This window comes from Saccopteryx leptura, chromosome 13 (assembly GCF_036850995.1).
Source record: "Saccopteryx leptura isolate mSacLep1 chromosome 13, mSacLep1_pri_phased_curated, whole genome shotgun sequence".
Classification (NCBI taxonomy): Eukaryota; Metazoa; Chordata; class Mammalia; order Chiroptera; family Emballonuridae; genus Saccopteryx; species Saccopteryx leptura.
In genome coordinates this window covers 27335573-27356982 of record NC_089515.1, presented here as the reverse complement: position 1 = coordinate 27356982, position 21410 = coordinate 27335573, and the positions used below count along the sequence as shown (strand labels likewise).

Here is a 21410-nt window from a genome sequence, read left to right as displayed (position 1 = left end):
ACCTTATCTTGGCTCTTAGCACTAAAAAAAAACAACCCAAAACTACCGTACTTCCCCATGTATAAGACACACCTTTTCCCAAAAACTTTGGGGTCTAAAAACTGGGTGCGTCTTATACAGTGGTTGTAGATTTTTTTTTACTTGCATTTCCTGCTTTTTCCTGCTTGTTTTTGCGCTCATTGTTGAAGATGGTGATTCTCATCAGACACAGATGAGGACAAGCTAATGGATAGGAGTTCTGACAGTGATGAGGAATTGTATGAATTTTATGATGAACAAAACTTGAGTTCAATAACTTTATGTAATACATTTTTTTTCAAATTTCGTGCCCCCAAATTAAGGTGCCTCTTATACATGGGGAAATACGGTACATACAGACACATATACAAGCTAGCTTTTAATTGCCATTGCTTTATCTTTTACTTATTTTGCTATATTAGAAATAACTCTGTTTGCACATCTATATTTCCACTTTGAAGCTACAATAAATAGAGTTGAAAACAAATTGCATGAATTTTTTTTTTTTTACAGTGACAGAGAGTCAGAGAGAGGGATAGACAGGGACAGACAGACAGGAACAGAGAGATGAGAAGCATCAATCATTAGTTTTTTGTTGCGTGTTGCGACACCTTAGTTGTTCATTGATTGCTTTCTCATATGTGCCTTGATCGTGGGGCTACAGCAGACCGAGTAACTCCTTGCTTGAGCCAGTGACCTTGGGTCCAAGCTGGTGAGCTTTGCTCAAACCAGATGAGCCCGCGCTCAACCTGGGGACCTTGGGGTCTCGAACCTGGGTTCTCTGCATCCCAGTCCGACGCTTTATCCACTGCGCCACCACCTGGTCAGGCTTTTTTTTTTTTTGAGTGTAGGGAAGATACAGAGACAGACTCCTGCATGTGTACCGACCAAAATCCACCTGGTGACCGCCATCTGGGGCCAAAGCTCTGCCCATCTGGGGCCACACTCGCAACTGAGTTATTTTTAGTGCCTAGGTGGAGGCTCCATGAAGCTATCCTCAGTGCCTGGAGCCAATGTGCTCAAATCAGTCGAGCCATGGCTGTGGGAGGGGAAGAGAGAAAGGGAGAGAAAAGGGGGAGCAGAAGGGGTGCAACAGAAGCAGATGGTCACTTCTCCTGTGTGCCCTGACCAGGAATCGAAGCCAGGACTTCCCCATACTGGGTTGATGCGCTACCACTGAGCAAACCAGCCAGGGCATGAAAATACTTTTAAAATAAAACTATACAAACCTTCCAAACTGCAGAGGAAAATTCTTTTTAATTCTGTGGAAAAGCTTCTCTCCTGTGTCAAGTTCAACATAAAAATATGCTGCTCCTGGCTGCGCAATCTAAAGTAAACATAGTTGCATAAGGACATACAAAAGTGCTTTAAACATCTAAAATCCTAGCTCATCTCTTAAATACTTGAATTTGGCAAAGAATTCAGTCTAGCCGCACAAAGGATGTATGCAGCCATAGATCCCAAGCTGCTCAGTGGAACTAGAGTTTAAAAAGCCAAACTGGCAGATATTACAAAGATCTGCCCAGTGGCACCGTCTTTCTAAGTTACTGCCTTAAAAAATTTCTAATTTCTTGCTCTTCCAAGGAAAGCACTGAGGTGTTGCTATAGTTCCATCTTTGTCTCCAGTCTAATCAACACTCCAAGCTCTTGTCCAAAATTGTCACCTATTTAATGTTTCTGGAATTCCTTGACAGTACGTCAGGCTCAACATGTCAGAAATGAGGTTTTTTACTTTTCCCTGAACATCACCTTCCCCTCCTGTTTTACCTGCTTGATGTCAGAGTGCTCTGGGATTTCCAACAGCTCTATCTGTTGCTCCTGTGCCTGGGCAATGAAGGCGTCTTTAATGTCATCAGTAGCACAGCGGCTAAGTGGCACAGGAATGACCTGGAGGGAAGGTTGGGGAGGTAGGAGAACTTCTGTATACAGGTTCCAGGGAGGCCATGCCTCCTGTAGTTCCTGAGAAATAGCAAATCCATCACAGGGGCGTAGAAACACCCCTCAGCAGAGATTTTCCTCAGGCCAGACAGGTCCGTGTCTGTCTGTAAGGACTTAAACTTATGAGATAGCCTGCCACCTGTGGGAGCCAACCTCTGATGCAGGAAAGGCTAGAGAGAGATCTCTTTGTCGTCCAGCTTTTGCCAGCTCCTATGTAATATATGTGGCAGAGTCAGGCCCATTTGAAAACTTAACAAATGTGCCAGAAAGAAACCCACCACAACTACAAACAAATTATCCATAACAATCTCCAAATCACTGAGCTGCTAACCCCATGCAGGTTCTGAGACTCTCTCCTACCTCTTGAGTGTGGTCACTCAAACTGGGCTTCATACAAAATACCTACCCTCTTCCAAATTCTACCTGTCAAGACCCAAGTCTTTCTTGGAACCTTCCTCAACCTACCTTCCTTTTCTAAACAAGGTACTTACTGTCTGCAGTTCACTTATACTGACCATGCATTTCCCAGTAAAATCTCTGCAGTTAACCACCAGAGACTCTTTAACCTTTTAAATAAACATTTAAATATCAATATAAAAATTCATGTTAAAATTTTTAAATATAAAATATTTAGTTTTATATTGGCATTAAATATTTGTCAAATTAATTATTAAAATTAACATTGTTTTAAATTTTATCAATATCTAGCTCCTCATAAGGCCCTTCCAAGTTCTTGGGCAGAGAATGCCTACCTGTAGCTGGAGGTGATGGCTCCTATAATTTCTCTCAAATAGGATACACCGTTTCCCCCGACTCTTGAAGAACCTCCTCAACGTAGCTTTGTACTTCTCCACCTCTTCCACCACCTCTGCTGAAAGCTCTACCACTGACTGGTAGTGTCCAATGGGCAGGATAAGGACATGGTCATCGGACAAGCCTCCTTTGGCCAGGGCAAGGTAACACTGAAGATGAAGTGCCCAGACATGAGACATCAATACTGCATGTTTGATTCTTCAGGGAGAAAAGTCTACACAGGGAGTGAGCCTGGGGCAGAGGGTGCAAAAAGAGCTCAAGAAACTATTAATAGAAATTCTCCAACTTTTAAAAATCTGATTTTAGAGATTACAACAACAATGTTCTCAAGTATGTGTTGAAGAACAGGATTAGATGCAAATTTCTACACAAGTATCAAATGAATTAGGAGCAAATGAGCAGCACACTAACAAGCTTTGGCCTCAAACACACCAGAGCCAAAGGGGACCAGACAACAAATAGTTGGTTTTCCTTCCCAGGCTCCAAACTTAGAAACAATTTTTCAGTTACTATCACCTTCAGCCACAGAAAGATAGCACTTCTGATTTCAAAATGACCACTCTCCCTACAGTAACATGCAGTCCCACTCCAAATACACCATCAGGCTCACAAAAAAGACTAGGGTGACATGATTAGCATCTGCTGTCCCTATTGCTATAAGCTGCTAACTAACCTTTACAAAATGAAAGCAAACATATAACCTAATGGGGTGGAAGAAAGGAGAAACCTCAAGTACTATATCCAGAAAGATAGGAAACTGGTTTCTACAATGGATGCTGGCAGCTAAACAGCAATAAAAATATTTGCCAAAACCAAACCACGTAAGTCTGCTGTACACTCAGTCTTTGAAGGAAGAAACACCGTGAACAGGTGAAGGCCAGTGTATACCAATACAGGCAGATGAAGGTACCAGAGGTTTAGAAATAACAGTCCAAAGTATAATTTTAGTGTGGTGTTCACAGTTAAGGCTGAAGGAAAGAGCCATTTCTTTTTCATTACACTAAGAAAGTCCAGTGGAATGACAACATGGGTAGTGGAAACAAACTAATGCATGTTCAGCCTGATCTACTTGGCATAGGGGACTGAGCACATCTACAAGGCTAATTTCCTTTCTTTTTTAAAAGATTTTATTTATTAAGTTTTTTAGAGGAGGGGGAGGAGCAAGAAGCAGTTGCTTCTCATATGTGCCTTGACCCGGCCAGCCCAGGGTTTCCAACTGGCAACCTGTGTTCCAGGTCGAGGCTTTATCCACTGTACCACCACAGGTCAGGCTACAAAGTTAATTTTCCAGATGATTGAAGTTCATCAAAACCTCATAAGCACTAATGCATTTTCTTAATTTTTACAGTAACCATTTTTGATTGTTTCTTTTAAAGGCTTACTCTAGAAGCCTGCGTCTTCTAGACTTTTCTTTTTTCTTAAGTTGGAAACGGGGAGACAGTCAAGACAGACTCCCGCATGCGCCCGACCAGGATCCACCCGGCACGCCCACCAGGGGCGATGCTCTGCCCATCTGGGGAGTTGCTCTGTTGCAACCAGAGTCATTCTAGTGCCTGAGGCAGAGGCCATAGAGCAATCCTCAGCGCCCGGGCCAACTTTGCTCCAATGGAGCCCCAGCTGCGGGAGGGGAAGAGAGAGAGAGGAAGGAGAGGGGGAGGGGTGGAGAAGCAGATGGGCGCTTCTCCTGTGTGCCCTGGCCGGGAATCGAACCCGGGACTCCTGCACGCTAGGCTGACGATCTACCACTGAGCCAACTGGCCAGGGCCTAGACTTTTCTTTATATCAGAGGGTCACTGCCATAAATAGCAGTTTTTATATTGTGATGAGTATTGAGGCTACTAAAACTTTCTAGTCTAGACTTAATAGCAACCCCCAATACAGTGCCTTCCGGTTCTTGTAAATAGTTTCACACTTGTCCAATCTTTTCCCTCCCTTTCAAGCTCTCACCTTCTAATCTGTTCTATACTTGAATCATGTCTAATTATATCCCAAATGTATAAATAGGAACTGAATGAATGCATCCCCACAGTAAAATGTATGGACTTTGAAGGAGTTACTTTGGACTCATAGCAGGCTTCTTTTCCTTTTACCAATTAGTGGCCATGAGCCGTTAACACAGTTCTATGTATGTCCCTTGAGGAAGGCATGGCAAAGACAGAAAGCCAGGGGGAAAAGAGATGAAAGGAGAGCAAGAGAAATGGATGTAGAGAAGAGACTCTAAACCAGGGGTCCCGAAACTGCGGCCCCCTGAGGCCATTTATCCAGCCCCTACCACACTTCCGGAAGGGGAACCTCTTTCATTGGTGGTCAGTGAGAGGAGCATAGTTCCCATTGAAATACTGATCAGTTTGTTGATTTAAATTTACATGTTCTTTATTTTAAATATTGTATTCCCATTTTGGGGTTTTTTTGTTGTTTTTTTTTAATTTAAAATAAGATATGTGCAGTGAGCATAGGGATTTGTTCATAGTTTTTTTTTATAGTCTGGCCCTCCAATGGTCTGAGGGACAGTGAACTGGCTCCCTGTGTAAAAAGTTTGGGGACCCCTGCTCTAAACCCTTTGCTAGACACCAAAGGTCACCAGAGGTTCCCAAGAGGTCTCCCCCCAACAAAGGAGAAAGTAGGTAAGTATAGGTTTAATTACTAGGTAGATGCTAAAATCCTCATGTGGCCTCCTACTTGGGGTGCTGGGATGGGCCACAATCAAGACCTGCGATGTTTTCTGCCCAGATGAGAAACAAACAGGGCTCCTTGATTATCTCCTCAGCTCATGTGCTGGACAACAAAAAGTCGATGGAAAGGAAAGGTCACTTCTCCCTGAGGCCTAGAGCAGCACTGGCCTAACAAGATAACATTCCAAATCTCTTGTCCCTGCATGGCATTTTGAACCTATTGAAATTTCCAAAATAGAAGGCAGTCTCAAGCCTGCCTTACTATTCAATGTGTGAAGGAGAGAAGAAGGGCATAAATTAATCCAGAGAAAACAAAGTCCAAAAGAGATCATCCAAAAAGGACACTCCTGTCAAAGCAAGAGCTTTTCCAGTGTGCTTTTCTTCCCACTGAAGAGTTCATCACAGGCTCTGTGTGTGCACAGGCCTTGTCACCCATCAGTGTTCCCCCTGGACACAGGATTGTACCAATAATAAAGACCAAAATATTAAATGTAAGAGACTGGGACTATTCAGTCTGGAGACCCATACCTATTTATCAGAGAGGCAGGAAAGGGATGTCACAACGTGTAAGATGAAATTGAGATTCTAGTTGGTCAGTGTAGGAGGCCACAATAAAGGGCCATCAGGTTGTCAGGATAAGTTGAGGAAAAGGTCACATTCAAAAACCAAAATTAGAATAAATCAATGAAAAACAAATGCAAAGTATCTGTCTGCTGAAGCACCACAGACTAAGAAATGGTGTGTAAATATTTCCTCAGGAACCTTGGAAAAGCCAATTCCAGTCGGGTGACAAGGGTGTAACTATAACCCTGAACATTAAGCATTTTCATTCTAAATGAATGAGAAAGGATGATGGTCTATACGGATTCCAGTGAAATGAGAGTCAAAGACTAGTACTATTCGGTACCTAATTGAGCTATGTCCAAGGAAAAGTATCTGGGAACACTGAAATAGGAGACTCTATTGTGAGACACACATACTTCATCAGTTTCCACAGCGTAAGTAAAAGCATCCTCAAGATCATCCAGTTCTCATGTCTGATTCAGTGCTTCCCAAGCAACCTTATAATTATTACTTGGGTTCCTGGATACCCACATCATTACTGTGAATACAGGGATTCCTGTCATTAGGAAAGTATATCCTCTTTACTCCACAACACTGAGAATGTACTGCTTTTTATAGTATGGAATAAAAATGTGGTGTTCAAGAAGTATATAAAACTATCACCGTAGGAGATCCATACCTATTTATCAGAGAGGGAGGAAGGGGGAGCAACCCTGTGAAACTGGTACTATAAAACCACACGAGCACTGCCCTAATTGCTGGGGAAAATAAGATTGTCCAGTCGTGTTGGAAAATAGTTTGGCATTTTCTTAAAATGTTAAACATAAATTCCACTCCTAGGTGTCTCTCCAAAAGAAATGATACAAATGTCCACACAAAGACATGCATGTAAATGTTCACAGCAGCACTATTCCTAATGCCCATAAAGTGGAAACAACCCAAATGTCCACCTGTTGACGGATACAGAGACAAAATGTAGTATATATCCATATAATGCAGTGGTTCTCAACCTTTCTAATGCTGTGACCCTGCAATACAGTTCCTCATGTTGCCGTGACCCCAAACCAAAAAATAATTTTGGTGGCTACTTCATAACTGTAATTTTGCTACAGTTATGATTCGGAATGTAAATACCTGATATGCATTATGTATTTTCCGATGGCTTTAGGCGACCCCACCGGGGTCGCGACCCACAGGTTGAGAACTGCTGATATAATGGGATACTACCTGACAATAAAAAGGAATAGAATGCTGATAGATGCTACAACGTGGATGAGCCCCAAGAATATGTTAAAAAGACAGACACGAAGACTACATATTCTATGATTCCCTTTAATATAAACTGTCAAGTAAAGATACACTCATGGAAACAAAAAGTAGATGAGTGATTGCCAGGGGCTGAGGGTGGAAGTGGGGATTAACTGTAAATGGGCACATGGGATCGTATTGGAGTGATGGGATCGTATTGGAGTGATGGTTGCACAAGCTGGTGCACTTACTAAAAACTGTTGAATTGTACACTTAAAGTGAATAAATTTTACAATATGTATATTGACTAAATAAAGTGATAGAAAACAAATATATCTGTAAAAAATGCATGAAAGTAACTTACATGTGTGCCAATGTTGACCACCAAATGCTTCTCCACTTCGGGGCTGGCAAGGCAGAACCAGCAGGGTCCTGGAGGCTGAGCTTCATGTGGAAGAAAGCCACATGTTACTGCGGCCCAAACATCCCAGCATATAACCACCCTGTCTGACCTTTACGTCTTGCAAAGACTGGTATGCGGCACTGCCACAATGGGCTGGGCCTGCTGTGCTCCCACTCTGACCCCTACCCTATCACCATTATCAATGAGACTAAATCTCTATGAGAAAAGTGGTGAATTTGTAACCATTCCACAGGTAGGTAATCACAAGTGATAACCACACACTGACTAAAGTGCCATGTAACTGCCAACATACTGCAATGAAAGAACACTGACCTGGGTGTCGGGAGCCCCAACTTTAGTCCCAACTTTGCCCCTAACTAGCCAGATGATTCTGGGCAATAAGTTTTCCCAAGATCAGCTTCTTCATCTTTGAAATGAGGGGTGGATAAAAAGGATCTCAATGAAATTGTCTTAAAGTCTTTTCTACCATTTTGATTATCCTATTATTTTGTGAACCTATTGATATATTAGTTTCTGTAGGTTTTTGTTTTGGGGGGTTTTTTTGAGAGAGAAATGAGAACCATCACCTCATAGCTGCAGCACTTTAATTATTCTTTGATTACTTTCTCATTCATGCCTTGAGCAGGGGGCTCCAGCCAAGTCAGCAATCCCTTGCTCAAGCCAGTGACCGTGGGCTCAAGCCAGCGACCTTGGGCTTCAAGCCAGCAACCTTGGGATTATGCTGATGATCCTGCACTCAAGCTGGTGACCTCGGGGTTTCGAAACTGGGACCTCATCATCCCAGGGACAATGCTCTATCCACTGTGCCACCACCAGTCTCTAGGCTCTTTAGCTCACATTTACAACATGAATGAAAGAGCTGTTTCCATTGTTTTCATCGGAATAGCCTCAGACCACCTCAAAGTCAGGCCATCTTTGCATTATTTCATTTTTATTACTTGTTCTAATGACTTACTATACAATTTCTATACCAGAAGAGGTTCTCTGAGCAATGCTGCTTCCCCAAAAGACCTGAAATAACAGTTATTGTTCACATCTGGAACCGAGGTACTTACGAGGTTTGCGAGGCTGCTTTGAGTGAGGAGAAGACTTGCTATCTCTGCCTGTAAACGAACGCTTCCTTCCTTGCCTTTCACTTAAGTCAAAGAAAAATTGACAGGCTGACTCCTCCTGGAACAACCAAAGACAGAAGAGTGGATGTTATTAAACCTCTAGACAAGTACCAACCATTCATGTACAAGGGAACATTCCTCCCATGTCATGTCTAGCTTTTCTCCCAGCCCTCTCTGCCTATTCTATTAGGATGACGCTCTAACCAACTGCGCTATCTGGCCAGGGCCCTTTCTGCCTATTCTAGAAAAGATGTCTGGATTCTCAGTCATATTTCTCAGCACTTATAGAAGCTGCCTCAAAATTCATTCCTTTGGAAAGACAAGGTAAAAAACAAGGTAACGCCTGACTGGGCGGTGGCGCAGTGGATAGAGCATCGGACTGGGATGCGGAAGACCCATGTTCGAGACTCTGAGGTCACCAGCTTGAGCACGAACTCATCTGGTTTGAGCAAAAGCTCACCAGCTTGAGCCCAAGGTCGCTGGCTCCAGCAAGGGGTTACTTAGTCTGCTGAAGGCCTATGGTCAAGGCACATATGAGAAAGCAATCAATGAACAATTAAGGTGTTGCAATGCACAACGAAAAACTAATGATTGATGCTTCTCATCTCTCCGTTCCTGTCTGTCTGTCCCTGTCTATCCCTCTCTCTGACTCTGTCTCTGTAAAAAAAAAAAAAAAAAAAAAAAGGTAAAATCCAAGTTATAGAGCAATTCGTTTCTAAAACAACAATATGAACTTATCTGAATTCCTTCCCTTTTTCTCTCAATAGGGCCATAATGCAGCTCTACATTTCATAGGTAAACTTCAATTGAGCTTTAATTAAAAAGATAAGTCCTGGCTGGCTTGCTCAGCAGTAGAGTGTCACCCCAGCATGTGGATGTCCCAGGTTCAATCCCCAGTCAGGGCACAAAGAAGAAGCAACCACCTGCTTTTCCAACCCTCCCCCTCCCCTTTCTCTCTCTCTTTCCTCCTCCTGCAGCCATGGCTTGATTGGTTTGAGTGCATTGGCCCCAGGTGCTGAGGAAGACTCTGAGAAGCCTACACCTCAGGTGCTAAAAATAGCTCAGTTGCGAGCATGGTCTGAGATGGGCAGAGCATGAGCCTCAGATGGGGGTTGCTAGGTGGATCCCGGCCGGGGTGCACGTGGGAGTCTGTCTATCTCCCCTCCTCTCACTTGGAAAAAGAGAAAAACAAAGATAAGAAGGTTGCTCATAAAGAAAAAAAAAGTCTGAGAAAAGTACACTAATTTTTCCCTCATTTGACATTCCTTGCTGTCATGAGGAGGAAAATAGTTTCAGAAAAGTTTGCTATTTAGAAATTTCTTCAGAGTGAATCTTATTTACCTACTAGCACTCATTATAAATCACAGATTACATTGCTACCAAGCAGTTCTTGGATCCTTGCCTGAAAAGTTAATAGAGACTCAAGTTTGGATTAAAAAAAAAAAAGACTTAAAATATGAAACTGTTAAACCCAAACCAAAAAAACAAAACAAAATAAAACAAAAAAAAATACCCAACACTAAGCTTACTTAAAATTTAAGGCTTTCTAACACCACCATCATCTCTCAAGGAGGAAAAAGGACTAGATTCTAGGGATTAAACTTGTCTTACAAATTAAACTATAACACGTGTAAGAGGCAATCCTGCACAGAAAAGGTCACCTCTCCATCAGAACATACCTCAGGGGCAGGAGGTAGCTTTCCTACAGATGCTTCCTTCCCAGATCGTCTGTAAGGGTTCTCAGTGACATCTGGAGGCTGTTTTACCAGATCTGCTGCATCCATTAGTTTCATGGGAATAATACTGAATGCATAAAGATACTTTGGAAAAAAAACAACATAATAACATTAAGGGAAATACTGTTTATACAAATGTAGTCAATCTATTTTATTGTAAAGATTTCACAGAGGCTTCCGAAACTAAGTAAAATTAAAAGAATAGCAACTGGCCCATCTGTGGCTCAGAGAATACCTAGTAAATCAAATGCCAATTCAGTGATCTCTGCAGGTGCTAAGGGTTGACAAGAAATGAGCAACAAAACCAAGTCCCCACCTTCCAAAATACAACCATCACTACAAAGCCCAGAAAGACCTGCCCCATAACCTTTGAAGACAAACTGCCTTTGTCTTGGAGTCCTGTATCTCTGTGTACTTCGTCAACAGAATCATGGCACTGATATTCTTTTTCTCTAATGAAAACTAAATTGGACACTTAGTGTTACCCTCTGACATTATACGGTTTCTGCTGTACATACTACAAATTTTATTTCTTCTTTTCCAAGTGGGAGGAGGGGAGATAGAGAGACAGACTCCCACATGTGCCCCAACCAGAATCCATCTGGCAATCCCATCTGGGGCTGATCCTCTGCTCATGTGGGGCCATGCTCGCAACAGAGCTATTTTTAGTGCCTGAGGCAGAGACTCCACGGAGCCATCCCCAGCACCTGGGGCAATGCGCTTGAATCAGTTGAACCGTGGCTGTGGGAGGAGAAGGGAGAGGGGGGGAAAGGAGGAGAGAGAGAAGGGGGGATGGAGAAAGAGATGATTGCTTTTCCTGTGTGCCCGAACTGGGAATTGAACCCAGGACATCCACATGCCAGGCCAACGCTCTACCACTGAGCCAACTGGCCAGGGCATATGCTATAGATTTTCTTAGGGACTAGGAGCAAATAGGTAAATATTCATATGAATATCAAAAATCTCAGACTAAGTGTGCAGTTGAGAACTTTAGATGAGATATAAATAGTTGCCTAACCTCACTATTAAAAATAGAAATACAACTAATTAACAATTGACACACCATCTTCATCTATCAGAATGACAAAAACTAACAAAAATTTGACACTACCGAATGAGAATGTGGACAGAAAACAAACTCATACACTGCTGGTGGGGGTGTCAAGTGGAACAAAATATTGAAATGAATAATGCTTCCTAAATTTAAAAATGCATATTCTTTGAACTATGAGTTGCTTAGGGCTGAGGCTAATACATCCCTGAGAGTAAAACAACAGCCTGAAATTACTATGAGCGATATTTGGTCTTTAAAAGGCAGTAAAAAATTTAAAATCTGAACTTGCTAAGAATATCTTGGGCTTACAAGCTTAAGATATTACGAAAAAAATAAAATATGTATTCGCTTATCTTTTGCATGTACATTGCTTATGGTATGTTACAGTGAAATAATCTCCAGATTATTTATTTTCCCACTTGACTGATTGTTCTGATTTTAGCTGTCTCATCCACAATATCCTGCTTTTGGCCCTATGGAATAAAAAATGTGCTCAAGGAATTAAGAAAAATTATGTACTTTTCTGGTATCTTCTTTCATTCACTGGCACTGTTTTCCAGTACAAAAACAGATTCCAGGTATCACTCTGATTTCTCAAAGCCAAGGAGGGCTTAGATAAATCCTTGGGAGGATTTTATTATTTCTGCTAAAAAAAAGTTGCTAAAACAAGCCAAGTAAGAGTACCTTCTGAGGGCAAACTCATGAATATTCACAGAGATAACCACATGGATGTGGGAAGAAAGAGACACCATTCATTTGAAAATTTGCTTTTGTTCCACTGGCCTATTTTCCCAAACCCTTCTTTCAAAGCACCTACAAAGAATCCAAGAAAACCTGAAACTTTCATTACATCTTTACAGAGGAGGCACTGAGGTGCTGGGGCACCGCGGTTGGGGAGCAGATCTGAAGGCTAAACTGGAAAAGAGAAACATTGATCAGCAAAGATTGTTAACCTACCCCCAATACGCAAATCTTTACCTTTTTCTTTTCTGGATTTCCAACATTTGCCAGAGCTATGAACCTGGTGGCATGCTGTGCATTTTCCTGCAGAACGATGTGGTTTCTATAATGTATTTGAGAAATAACAGGTTATCAACAACTTTACTTTTGATCTATAATTATAAAATATGTACACTCCACGGGTCATGAAAAGAGTTCTAAGTCCATCATCATCAGTAACATAATCACAGGCATCACCTGTCTATTTAATAGGATACCTACCTTCCAGGAATGTTAGGGGAAAATAACATCACAAATATGAAAAGCACAAAAACTATAACTTTTGGTTTTAAAAGAGTTATTGAAGAGTTAGTAATTGTCCAGAATAGGACATTACATATCAATGGAACCATATAATATGTCATCTTTTGTGTCTGGCTTCTTTCATTCAGAATGACGTTTTCAAGGTTTACTCATGTTGCAGCAGGTATCAGTACTCCGTCCCTTTTTCTTCCTGAACAACACTCCATAGTGTGGATATGCGTCTTTTTACTTATCCATTCATCAGGTGATAGACATTTGGGGTATTTCCACTTTCTTGGCTATTATGAATAACTATGAATAATGCTGTTATAATCATTTGTGTACAACTTCTGTGTGGACCTATGTTTTCATTTTGCTTGGAACACGAGTAGAATTACTGGGCCATATGGTTACCCTATGCTTAACCTTTTAAGGAAATGCCAAAAAGTTCTGCAAAGCATCTGTACCATTTTACATTCCCACTAGCAAAATATGAAGTTTTCAATTCCTCCAAACTGCCTTGCCAACACTTGTTATTATTTGACTCTTTGATTGCAGTCATCTTAGTGGATGTGAAGTGGTCTTTCCTTGTGGTTTTGATTCGAATTACCCTACGAGCCAATGATGTGAGCATCTTTTTAGGAGCATATTAGACACTGGTGTATGTCTTTCAGAGAAATGTGTATTTAGATCCTTAAAAGTTAAATAGGTTTTTAGTTTTTTTTTAAAAGGTTGTACATAGTATTTTTTTAAAAAAACTTTATTAATTTTTTAGAGAGAGAGAGGAAGAGAGAGCGAGAGAAAGAAGGGGGAGGAGCAGGAAGCATCAACTCGCATATGTGCCTTGACCAGGCAAGCCCAGGGTTTTGAACCGGCGACCTCAGTGTTCCAGGTGGGTGCTTTATCCACTGCGCCACCACAGGTCAGGCCCAAATAGGTTTTTTTTGTTGTTTTTTTTTAATTTATTTATTTTTCTTTCTTTTTTTTTTTTTTCTGAAGCTGGAAACAGGGAGAGACAGTCAGACAGACTCCCGCATGCGCCCGACCGGGATCCACCCGGCATGCCCACCAGGGGCGTCGCTCTGCCGCGACCAGAGCCACTCTAGCGCCTGGGGCAGAGGCCAAGGAGCCATCCCCAGCGCCCGGGCCATCTTTGCTCCAATGGAGCCTTGGCTGCGGGAGGGGAAGAGAGAGACAGAGAGGAAGGAGGGGGGGTGGGGGGTGGAGAAGCAAATGGGCGCTTCTCCTATGTGCCCTGGCCGGGAATCGAACCCGGGTCCCCCGCATGCCAGGCCGAGGCTCTACCGCTGAGCCAACCGGCCAGGGCCCCAAATAGGTTTTGAGCGGCGTGCTCCCATAACCTCTATTTCTAGTGCATGATTTTAGAGAACAAAAATTTCTGGAATGCAGATGGAGCTATAACAGAAAAACGTGTATTAACTATGGCTATATCTTACACTGTGTTACTATGGGGAAAAGGCAGGTTATTTTCTTCTTTTTGCTCAGCTATATTTTGTGAACTTTCAATAATACATATATTACTTTTGTGTAAAAAATTTTTTTTATAAATTATTTAAGAGATTATCCATGCTCTATACAATAAAGATAATTCCAAGTTAGCTTTACTTGACTCTACCACTTATAAATCACTGGTTTTATTTTCTCTGCCATACATCCTTTAAAAACTCCACCTTCAAACTCAAACTAAACAAAATAAAATGATACAAGTTCTTGATCCCCAAATTGAAATACTTCTAAAGTGATTATACTGATATTAAGACTTTATACAAAAGTACAGTTTGACCTGATCAAAACAGGAGTTACTGTATTACATCAGGCTATGATGATTAAACAGGATTGTTACTTCAGATCCTCAAACCTTTAAGGTGCTCTCTATAGTACAATCCCTTAAATTTCAAATTAGGAAACAAACTCAGAGAAGTTCGATGACTGAGTTATTCATTTCTGTGCCTGAGTTAACTAAAAGCAATCAAGATGTTATATGGCTGAGCCTGACCAGGCGGTGGCACAGTGGATATAGCATTGGACTGGGATGCAGAGGACCCAGATTCGAGACCCTGGGGTCGCCGGCTTGAGCACGGGCTCACCTAGTATGAGCAAAGCTCACCAGCTTGGACCCAAGGTTGCTGGCTTCAGCAAGGGGTTACTTGGTCTGCTGTAGCCCCAACGTCAAGGTACATAAGAGAAAGCAATCAACAAACAACTAAAGTGCCGCAATGAAAAAACTGGTGATTGATGCTTCTCATCTCTCTCCGTTCCTGTCTGTCTGTCCCTATCTGTCCCTCTCTCTCTCTTTCTGTCTCTGAAAAAAAAAAAAAAAAGATGTTACATGGCTGAAATGAAGATCAGAAGTTAACACAGAAGATCCAAGGCTCGGTCTGCTGTAGCCCCACCGTCAAGGTACATATGAGAAAGCAATCAACGAACAACTAAAGTCCCACATTGAAAAAACTGGTGATTGATGCTTCTCATCTCTCTCCATTCCTGTCTGTCTGTCCCTATCTGTCCCCTCCCCCCCTCTGTCTCTGAAAAAAAAAAAAAGATGTTACATGGCTGAAATTAAGATCAGAAGTTAACACAGAAGATCCAAGGCAAATTCTTCAAAGTCAGAAAGAATGAATGCTCCTCACCGATACGGAAGCCTCTCGTAATAGGTCTTTTCCAAAGCAGCAAAATGGTATCTTGGTTTCAAGACTGTGGCAAGACTGGAGACCAATGCAGAGCCACATTTTTTGGTATCCACTTCTCCCTAATAAACAGAAACTCAGTCATCTTAACAGACCTAAGAGTTACCAAGAAGTGCAAAGAAATAACAAGACATTTTGAAATGTTTTTGAGACTTGTATGTTGATACAAATGTGGCAGTAGAATTTGCATAGTAAATTTCAGACTACCCAGTCAGAAAAACCTCAAACATACAAGGGGAACTGGGCTATTAGGAATGCAGAAATTGGAAATGCTGAAAGCCAGGGATAAAAAGGTAAGTCCTTCATACTAATACCCAAAACAGGATTCATTAAACTTACTAAAATCTTTTTTGGAAAGTAAGCGCTCTCTCTGAAGCCTATAGTCTGTGCCCCTATACTTTGTTGTGTACCTATGCAGATAATTAGTCAATGAACAAAACAGAACTTAACACTAGCTTTCAGAGCCCCTAGAACCTAGAGTATCGGTAGGGAGTATTCAAGGACTTCTTTATTATATGCGGCTTAAGTGTCTGTTTGTCGCCGATAGCTTATTGGTTGCTTGCGTAACTGTACTAGCCAATGGGGTGAAGTTGCCATGGCTGAACGCAAATTGAGCAGGTCAGGGGGAAGGTGAACATTTGTTTGCATTGGCAATCATCTGTTTTACATAAAAACTACGTCTTAACGTAATTTCTTTTAAGAATGCCTCCTAGAAAATACAGCACTGAAGAGGAGAGAAAAGGAGCTAAAGCTGCACAAAAACGGCTTTCTCGACAAAAAGAAACCACTGAGCAGAGAAAGACAAGGCTTGCTTCAGTCGCAGAGCAAATGCGTCTTTCTCGGCAAAGTGACACTGATGAGCATAGAGAAACAAGGCTTGCCTCAGATGCAAGACAAAAAAGCCTTTCTGACAAAATGAGTCCCTTGAACAAAGGCAGGAGAGAAATGCAAAAAAACGACAGAGTAATGCTGACCGAAACGCAAAAAGGATTAAAACAGTTTCAAACGGAAAAACTTTCATTTTTGAGCATTCCTCTGGTGACATGAATATTAAATGTGAACACTGTCAGTCCTTAAACTTCAAGTTAGAAACTAATCGACCGTGCAAGAAAGGATTTTCTCAATGTTGCAAGTACGGAAACATTGTAGTTCCACTAATTGAGAATTATCCACCACTCTTGAATAAATTATTGACTAATCAGCATCCAAATAGCAAACAGTACATGGATAGCATTCGATCCATTAATAGTTCGTTTGCTTTTGCGTCCATGGGAAACAAACCAATTGACTTGCCTGGACCAGGACTTTATCGCTTTCGACTTCGTGGTTTCCTTCATTGCACTCTACTTTAAGCAATTAAGCAAGTAGAAGGGGGAAACCCCGTGGTGCACTAAGCAAAGGGGCGTCCTCACCGCCTGCCCTGGGTAATTCAGTTTGAATTAGCAGACACCTTTGCATAAATCATTTTAATTACAATTTATAATATCTAGAACAGCGGTCATTTCGTATGACCGCTGGGCTTTCTAGTCATCACATAAGCATGTAATCCTTTATTTTGCTTCAGTTAAGGAAAATGTGGTTTGTGGAAGGGCACATGTAGCCCTTGTTAAAAAGTTTGTCAGCCCTGGCTGGTTGGCTCAGCGGTAGAGCGTCGGCCTAGCGTGCGGAGGACCCGGGTTCGATTCCCGGCCAGGGCACATAGGAGAAGCGCCCATTTGCTTCTCCACCCCTCTGCTGCGCCTCCCTCTCTGTCTCTCTCTTCCCCTCCCGCAGCCAAGGCTCCATTGGAGCAAAGATGGCCCGGGCGCTGGGGATGGCTCCTTGGCCTCTGCCCCAGGCGCTAGAGTGGCTCTGGTCGCAACATGGCGACGCCCAGGATGGGCAGAGCATCGCCCCCTGGTGGGCAGAGCGTCGCCCCATGGTGGGCGTGCCGGGTGGATCCTGGTAGGGCTCATGCGGGAGTCTGTCTGACTGTCTCTCCCTGTTTCCAGCTTCAGAAAAATACAAAAAAAAAAAAAAAAAAAAGTTTGTCAAGCCTGACCACACGGTGGCACAGTGGATAAAGCGTCGGACTGGGATGCTGAGGACCCAGGTTCAAGACCCCGACGTTGCCGGCTTGAGCACAGGCTCATCTGGTTTGAGCAAAAGCTCACCAGGTTGGACCCAAGGTCACTGGCTCGAGCAAAGGGTTACTCGATCTGCTGAAGGCCCGCGGTCAAGGCACATATGAGAAAGTAGTCAATGAACAACTAAGGTGTCACAATGAGCAACAAAAAACTAATGACTGATGCTTCTCATCTCTCCGTTCATGTCTGTCTGTCCTTGTCTATCCCTCTCTCTGACTCTCTCTCTCTGTCTCTGTAAAAAAAAAATAAATAAATAAAAATAAAAATATTCTGACTTAAAAAAAAAAAAAAGTTGGCCCTGGCCGGTTGGCTCAGTGGTAGAGTGTTGGCCTGGCGTGCAGGAGTCCCAGGTTCGATTCCCGGCCAGGGCACACAGAAGAAGCGCCTATCTGCTTCTCCACCCCTCCCCCTCTCCTTCCTCTCTGTCTCTCTCTTCCCCTCCCGCAGCCAAGGCTCCTTTGGAGCAAAGTTTGCCCAGGCGCTGAGGATGGCTCTGTGGCCTCTGCCTCAGGCACTAGAATGGCTCTGGATTGTGGCAGAACAATGCCCCAGATGGGCAGAGCATCGCCTCCTGGTGGGCATGCCGGGTGGATCCCAGTCGGGTGCATGCAGCAGTCTGTCTGACTTGCCTCCCCGTTTCCAACTTCAGAAAAATAAAAATTTTTTAAAAAATTAAAAAAAAAAAGTTTGTCAAATTGGGCTCGTCCCCAGTACATCGCTAGCTTCCATTAACAACAAACTATATTATGTGAGCTCTCATCCATAATGTTAATTATGAACTCTAAGAGAAGGTTATTAGCTGATAATCAATTACCAAAGTTAATTTTCCACTAAGTAAAACAAGAATTCTCTTTTGTCTTATGCTTGCCTCCATCCAGTTTCTGCTAAAGGCCAGAGAATTGGCCTCGAGGTTAGCGTGGCATCTTAGGGATTGGTGGACTATAGTGTTTTCTCTCCTATAAATATCTTGTATGGTTATTTATAAACTTGAATTACAATTATTTTTAGTACCCCCAAAATGAAGGAGCCCCTTTCTTCTCATCCCTCCTTACAGAGTGTCATGTATGTCTTGCTCCCTTCCATCATCAGCTTAGCAGTCCTGTGGATCCCCCCTAGTTTGCTGTGTCCTCTCTATGCTGCACTCAGCATTGTCCCCTGTATTTTAGGTGAAGAATAACCTTGGGTTTGTGGAAGGGGCAGAAGACATTGTCCCTTTTCCTTTCTTTTTTTTTTTTTTTTTTTTTTTTTTTTTTTTTTTTTTTCATTTTTTTTTTTTTTTTTTCATTTTTCTGAAGCTGGAAACAGGGAGAGACAGTCAGACAGACTCCCGCATGCGCCCGACCGGGATCCACCCGGCACGCCCACCATGGGGCGGCGCTCTGCCCACCAGGGGGCGATGCTCTGCCCATCCTGGGCGTCGCCATATTGCGACCAGAGCCACTCTAGCGCCTGGGGCAGAGGCCGAGGAGCCATCCCCAGCGCCCGGGCCATCTTTGCTCCAATGGAGCCTTGGCTGCGGGAGGGGAAGAGAGAGACAGAGAGGAAAGCGCGGCGGAGGGGTGGAGAAGCAAATGGGCGCTTCTCCTGTGTGCCCTGGCCGGGAATCGAACCCGGGTCCTCCGCACGCTAGGCCGACGCTCTACCGCTGAGCCAACCGGCCAGGGCCCCCTTTTCCTTTCAACATCCTTTCTGACAACGCCTGCTAGCTTGCTGGGCCTTTCAGGTCACAGACACACCATGCTAAAATGGCAGCGAGTACTCTACCAGACCCTTTTCCGGATCATCACTGAAAAATCTGCATCTATCAACTGCTATTTGCCTTTAACTGCATTCTGACATTTCCCTTCACTGAAGCTCACCTGATTTCTACCCCCACACACCACCTTTCCAGATCTTCTTTATGCTTATTTTGACCAATATCTACTGCTCACAAAAATTATGGAACATTTCAAAATGAACATGAAGCAATAAAAAAAAAGAAGCATTTGATTATTTTTTAGTAAATAAGAACATCAGAAAAGCAAATGACGCCTGACCAGGCAGTGGCGCAGTGGATAGAGCGTCAGACTGGGATGCGGAAGACCCAGGTTCGAGACCCCAAGGTCGCCAGCTTGAACACGAGTTCATCTGGTTTGAGCAAAGCTCACCAGCTTAGACCCAAGGTCGCTGGCTTGAGCAAGGGGTTACTCGGTCTGCTGTAGCCCCACAGTCAAGGCACATATGAGAAAGCAATCAATGAACAACTAAAGAGCCACAACGAAAAATTGTTGATTCTCATTTCTCTCCCTTCCTGTCTGTCCGTATCTATCCTTCTCTCTGATTCTCTCTCTGTCTCTGTCAAAAAAGAAAAAAAAGGAAAAGCAAAGCAAATGACAATTCAAAGAAAGTTGTTCAATTATGCAAATGAGGTGGAAAACCAACTTTTATTTCATTGGTGAAAATGCACTATATAAAAGGCTGAAAGTACTGGAGTATCTGCACGTTCTCTAATCCCCTAATTTTTGTGAGCAGTGTAGTATTCCCTGACTCATGACAGCTGTCAGTTACCAACCTGGTATACACCCTCTTCTAGATTGCGCATAAAAACATTAAGTGCTTTGCTGAGCTCCATGCATCCCAACATCAAAGCTTTTACATCAGAGAAGTACCAAGTTTTCAGTATCTCATTTCCTATCTTTAGTCTTTAGTTCACCATCTTTAATCCTATAATGATTCCATCTAAAAAAATATTTTGATCACCAAAACACTATAATCTGGAATGGAAAGGAATAAAATACAACTGCAGAGCTGTCACTTGATGTAAATCTTTTCACTGAAAATTAGTGAGTCCTCAAAACATATTAAGAGGAAGCTTGAGAGAGGGCACCTGAAGCAGAAAATATAAAGAATCATTCATTTATAATTAAGATTTCAGCAATATCAACTCTGAATCAAGCTTTTGTAAGATTGACTTTTGCTTTGTTCAGTTAATAAGGCTTTAAGTATACTGAAAAAATTTACAAAGAAAATTCTACTGAAATATACTAAGAGCTGAAATACTTAATATAAAGAGAAAAAATAAAAAGCCCAAATTAAGCCAATGTAATTCACTTTAAGAAATTCCAGCTGAACAAGTACTACTCACAGAAGAATTCCCAAAGTTCCCCACATACTTGGGCCAAGGGGTTGTGAGCAAGATATCAACACCCTTAAACTGGGGTGTCGAACAAAGCATTGTTCTCAGGGAAGACACGTCCTTGGGACTGAAACTGTAACCTGGGGCCGGCTCACTCAAGGACTCTGTCCCGCTAAGGTACACAATCTGCAGTCCTGAGCTTCCAGTGAAGACGCCTTTCCGACCTGGGTGCAAAGAAAAATGGACAAGTTTTAGTCAAAACTGCCAAATAACATGTCATTGTGGTGACAAGTACCTTTCCCCATGCCACAACTGTCTTACCTCCCTGCCTTTCTACACATCTGAATGCGCGTCAAGTCCTAGAGCCCCCTCTGGCTGCTCGGTCTCTATGTGGCATGGCTACAATACTGGCCAGTCTGTGCACCGCAGGGGCAGACTAATGAAAATGCTGGGAAGCACTGATTAAGAAAAAGACTTTCTGCCTTCCAGAGGAGATGCTACATGGATTAAAAGAAATCCCGACACCTGGACATAGGAAGAGGCAATGAAAAGGAAAAAATAATGGCAGTTCTGAGGAAGGTATAGTGTAGATGTGCCTTCATGCAGGCAGCCACTACCTATTGAAGGAAAACAGCTGTTT

At 42.6% G+C, this 21410-nt stretch overlaps 1 protein-coding gene and 1 non-coding gene across 3 annotated transcripts in view; both read right to left on the bottom strand.

Moving 5' to 3' along the window:
• CWF19L1 (CWF19 like cell cycle control factor 1) overlaps window positions 1-21410 on the bottom strand; it is a 33294-nt gene that overhangs the window by 1328 nt on the left and 10556 nt on the right. For both annotated transcript variants that reach the window (XM_066355242.1, XM_066355243.1), the window contains 9 exons: window positions 20780-20994; window positions 15473-15591; window positions 12558-12642; window positions 10469-10609; window positions 8733-8847; window positions 7618-7697; window positions 2709-2918; window positions 1786-1905; window positions 1248-1345 (listed from right to left, as the gene is read on the bottom strand). In XM_066355242.1, coding sequence (XP_066211339.1) covers window positions 1248-1345; window positions 1786-1905; window positions 2709-2918; window positions 7618-7697; window positions 8733-8847; window positions 10469-10609; window positions 12558-12642; window positions 15473-15591; window positions 20780-20994 — 1183 coding nt within the window. The remainder of the gene's footprint in view (window positions 1-1247; window positions 1346-1785; window positions 1906-2708; window positions 2919-7617; window positions 7698-8732; window positions 8848-10468; window positions 10610-12557; window positions 12643-15472; window positions 15592-20779; window positions 20995-21410) is intronic.
• LOC136385188 (small nucleolar RNA SNORA12) lies at window positions 2094-2241 on the bottom strand. The gene has a single exon (XR_010747788.1). It is a non-coding gene; the product is annotated as a small nucleolar RNA SNORA12 (small nucleolar RNA).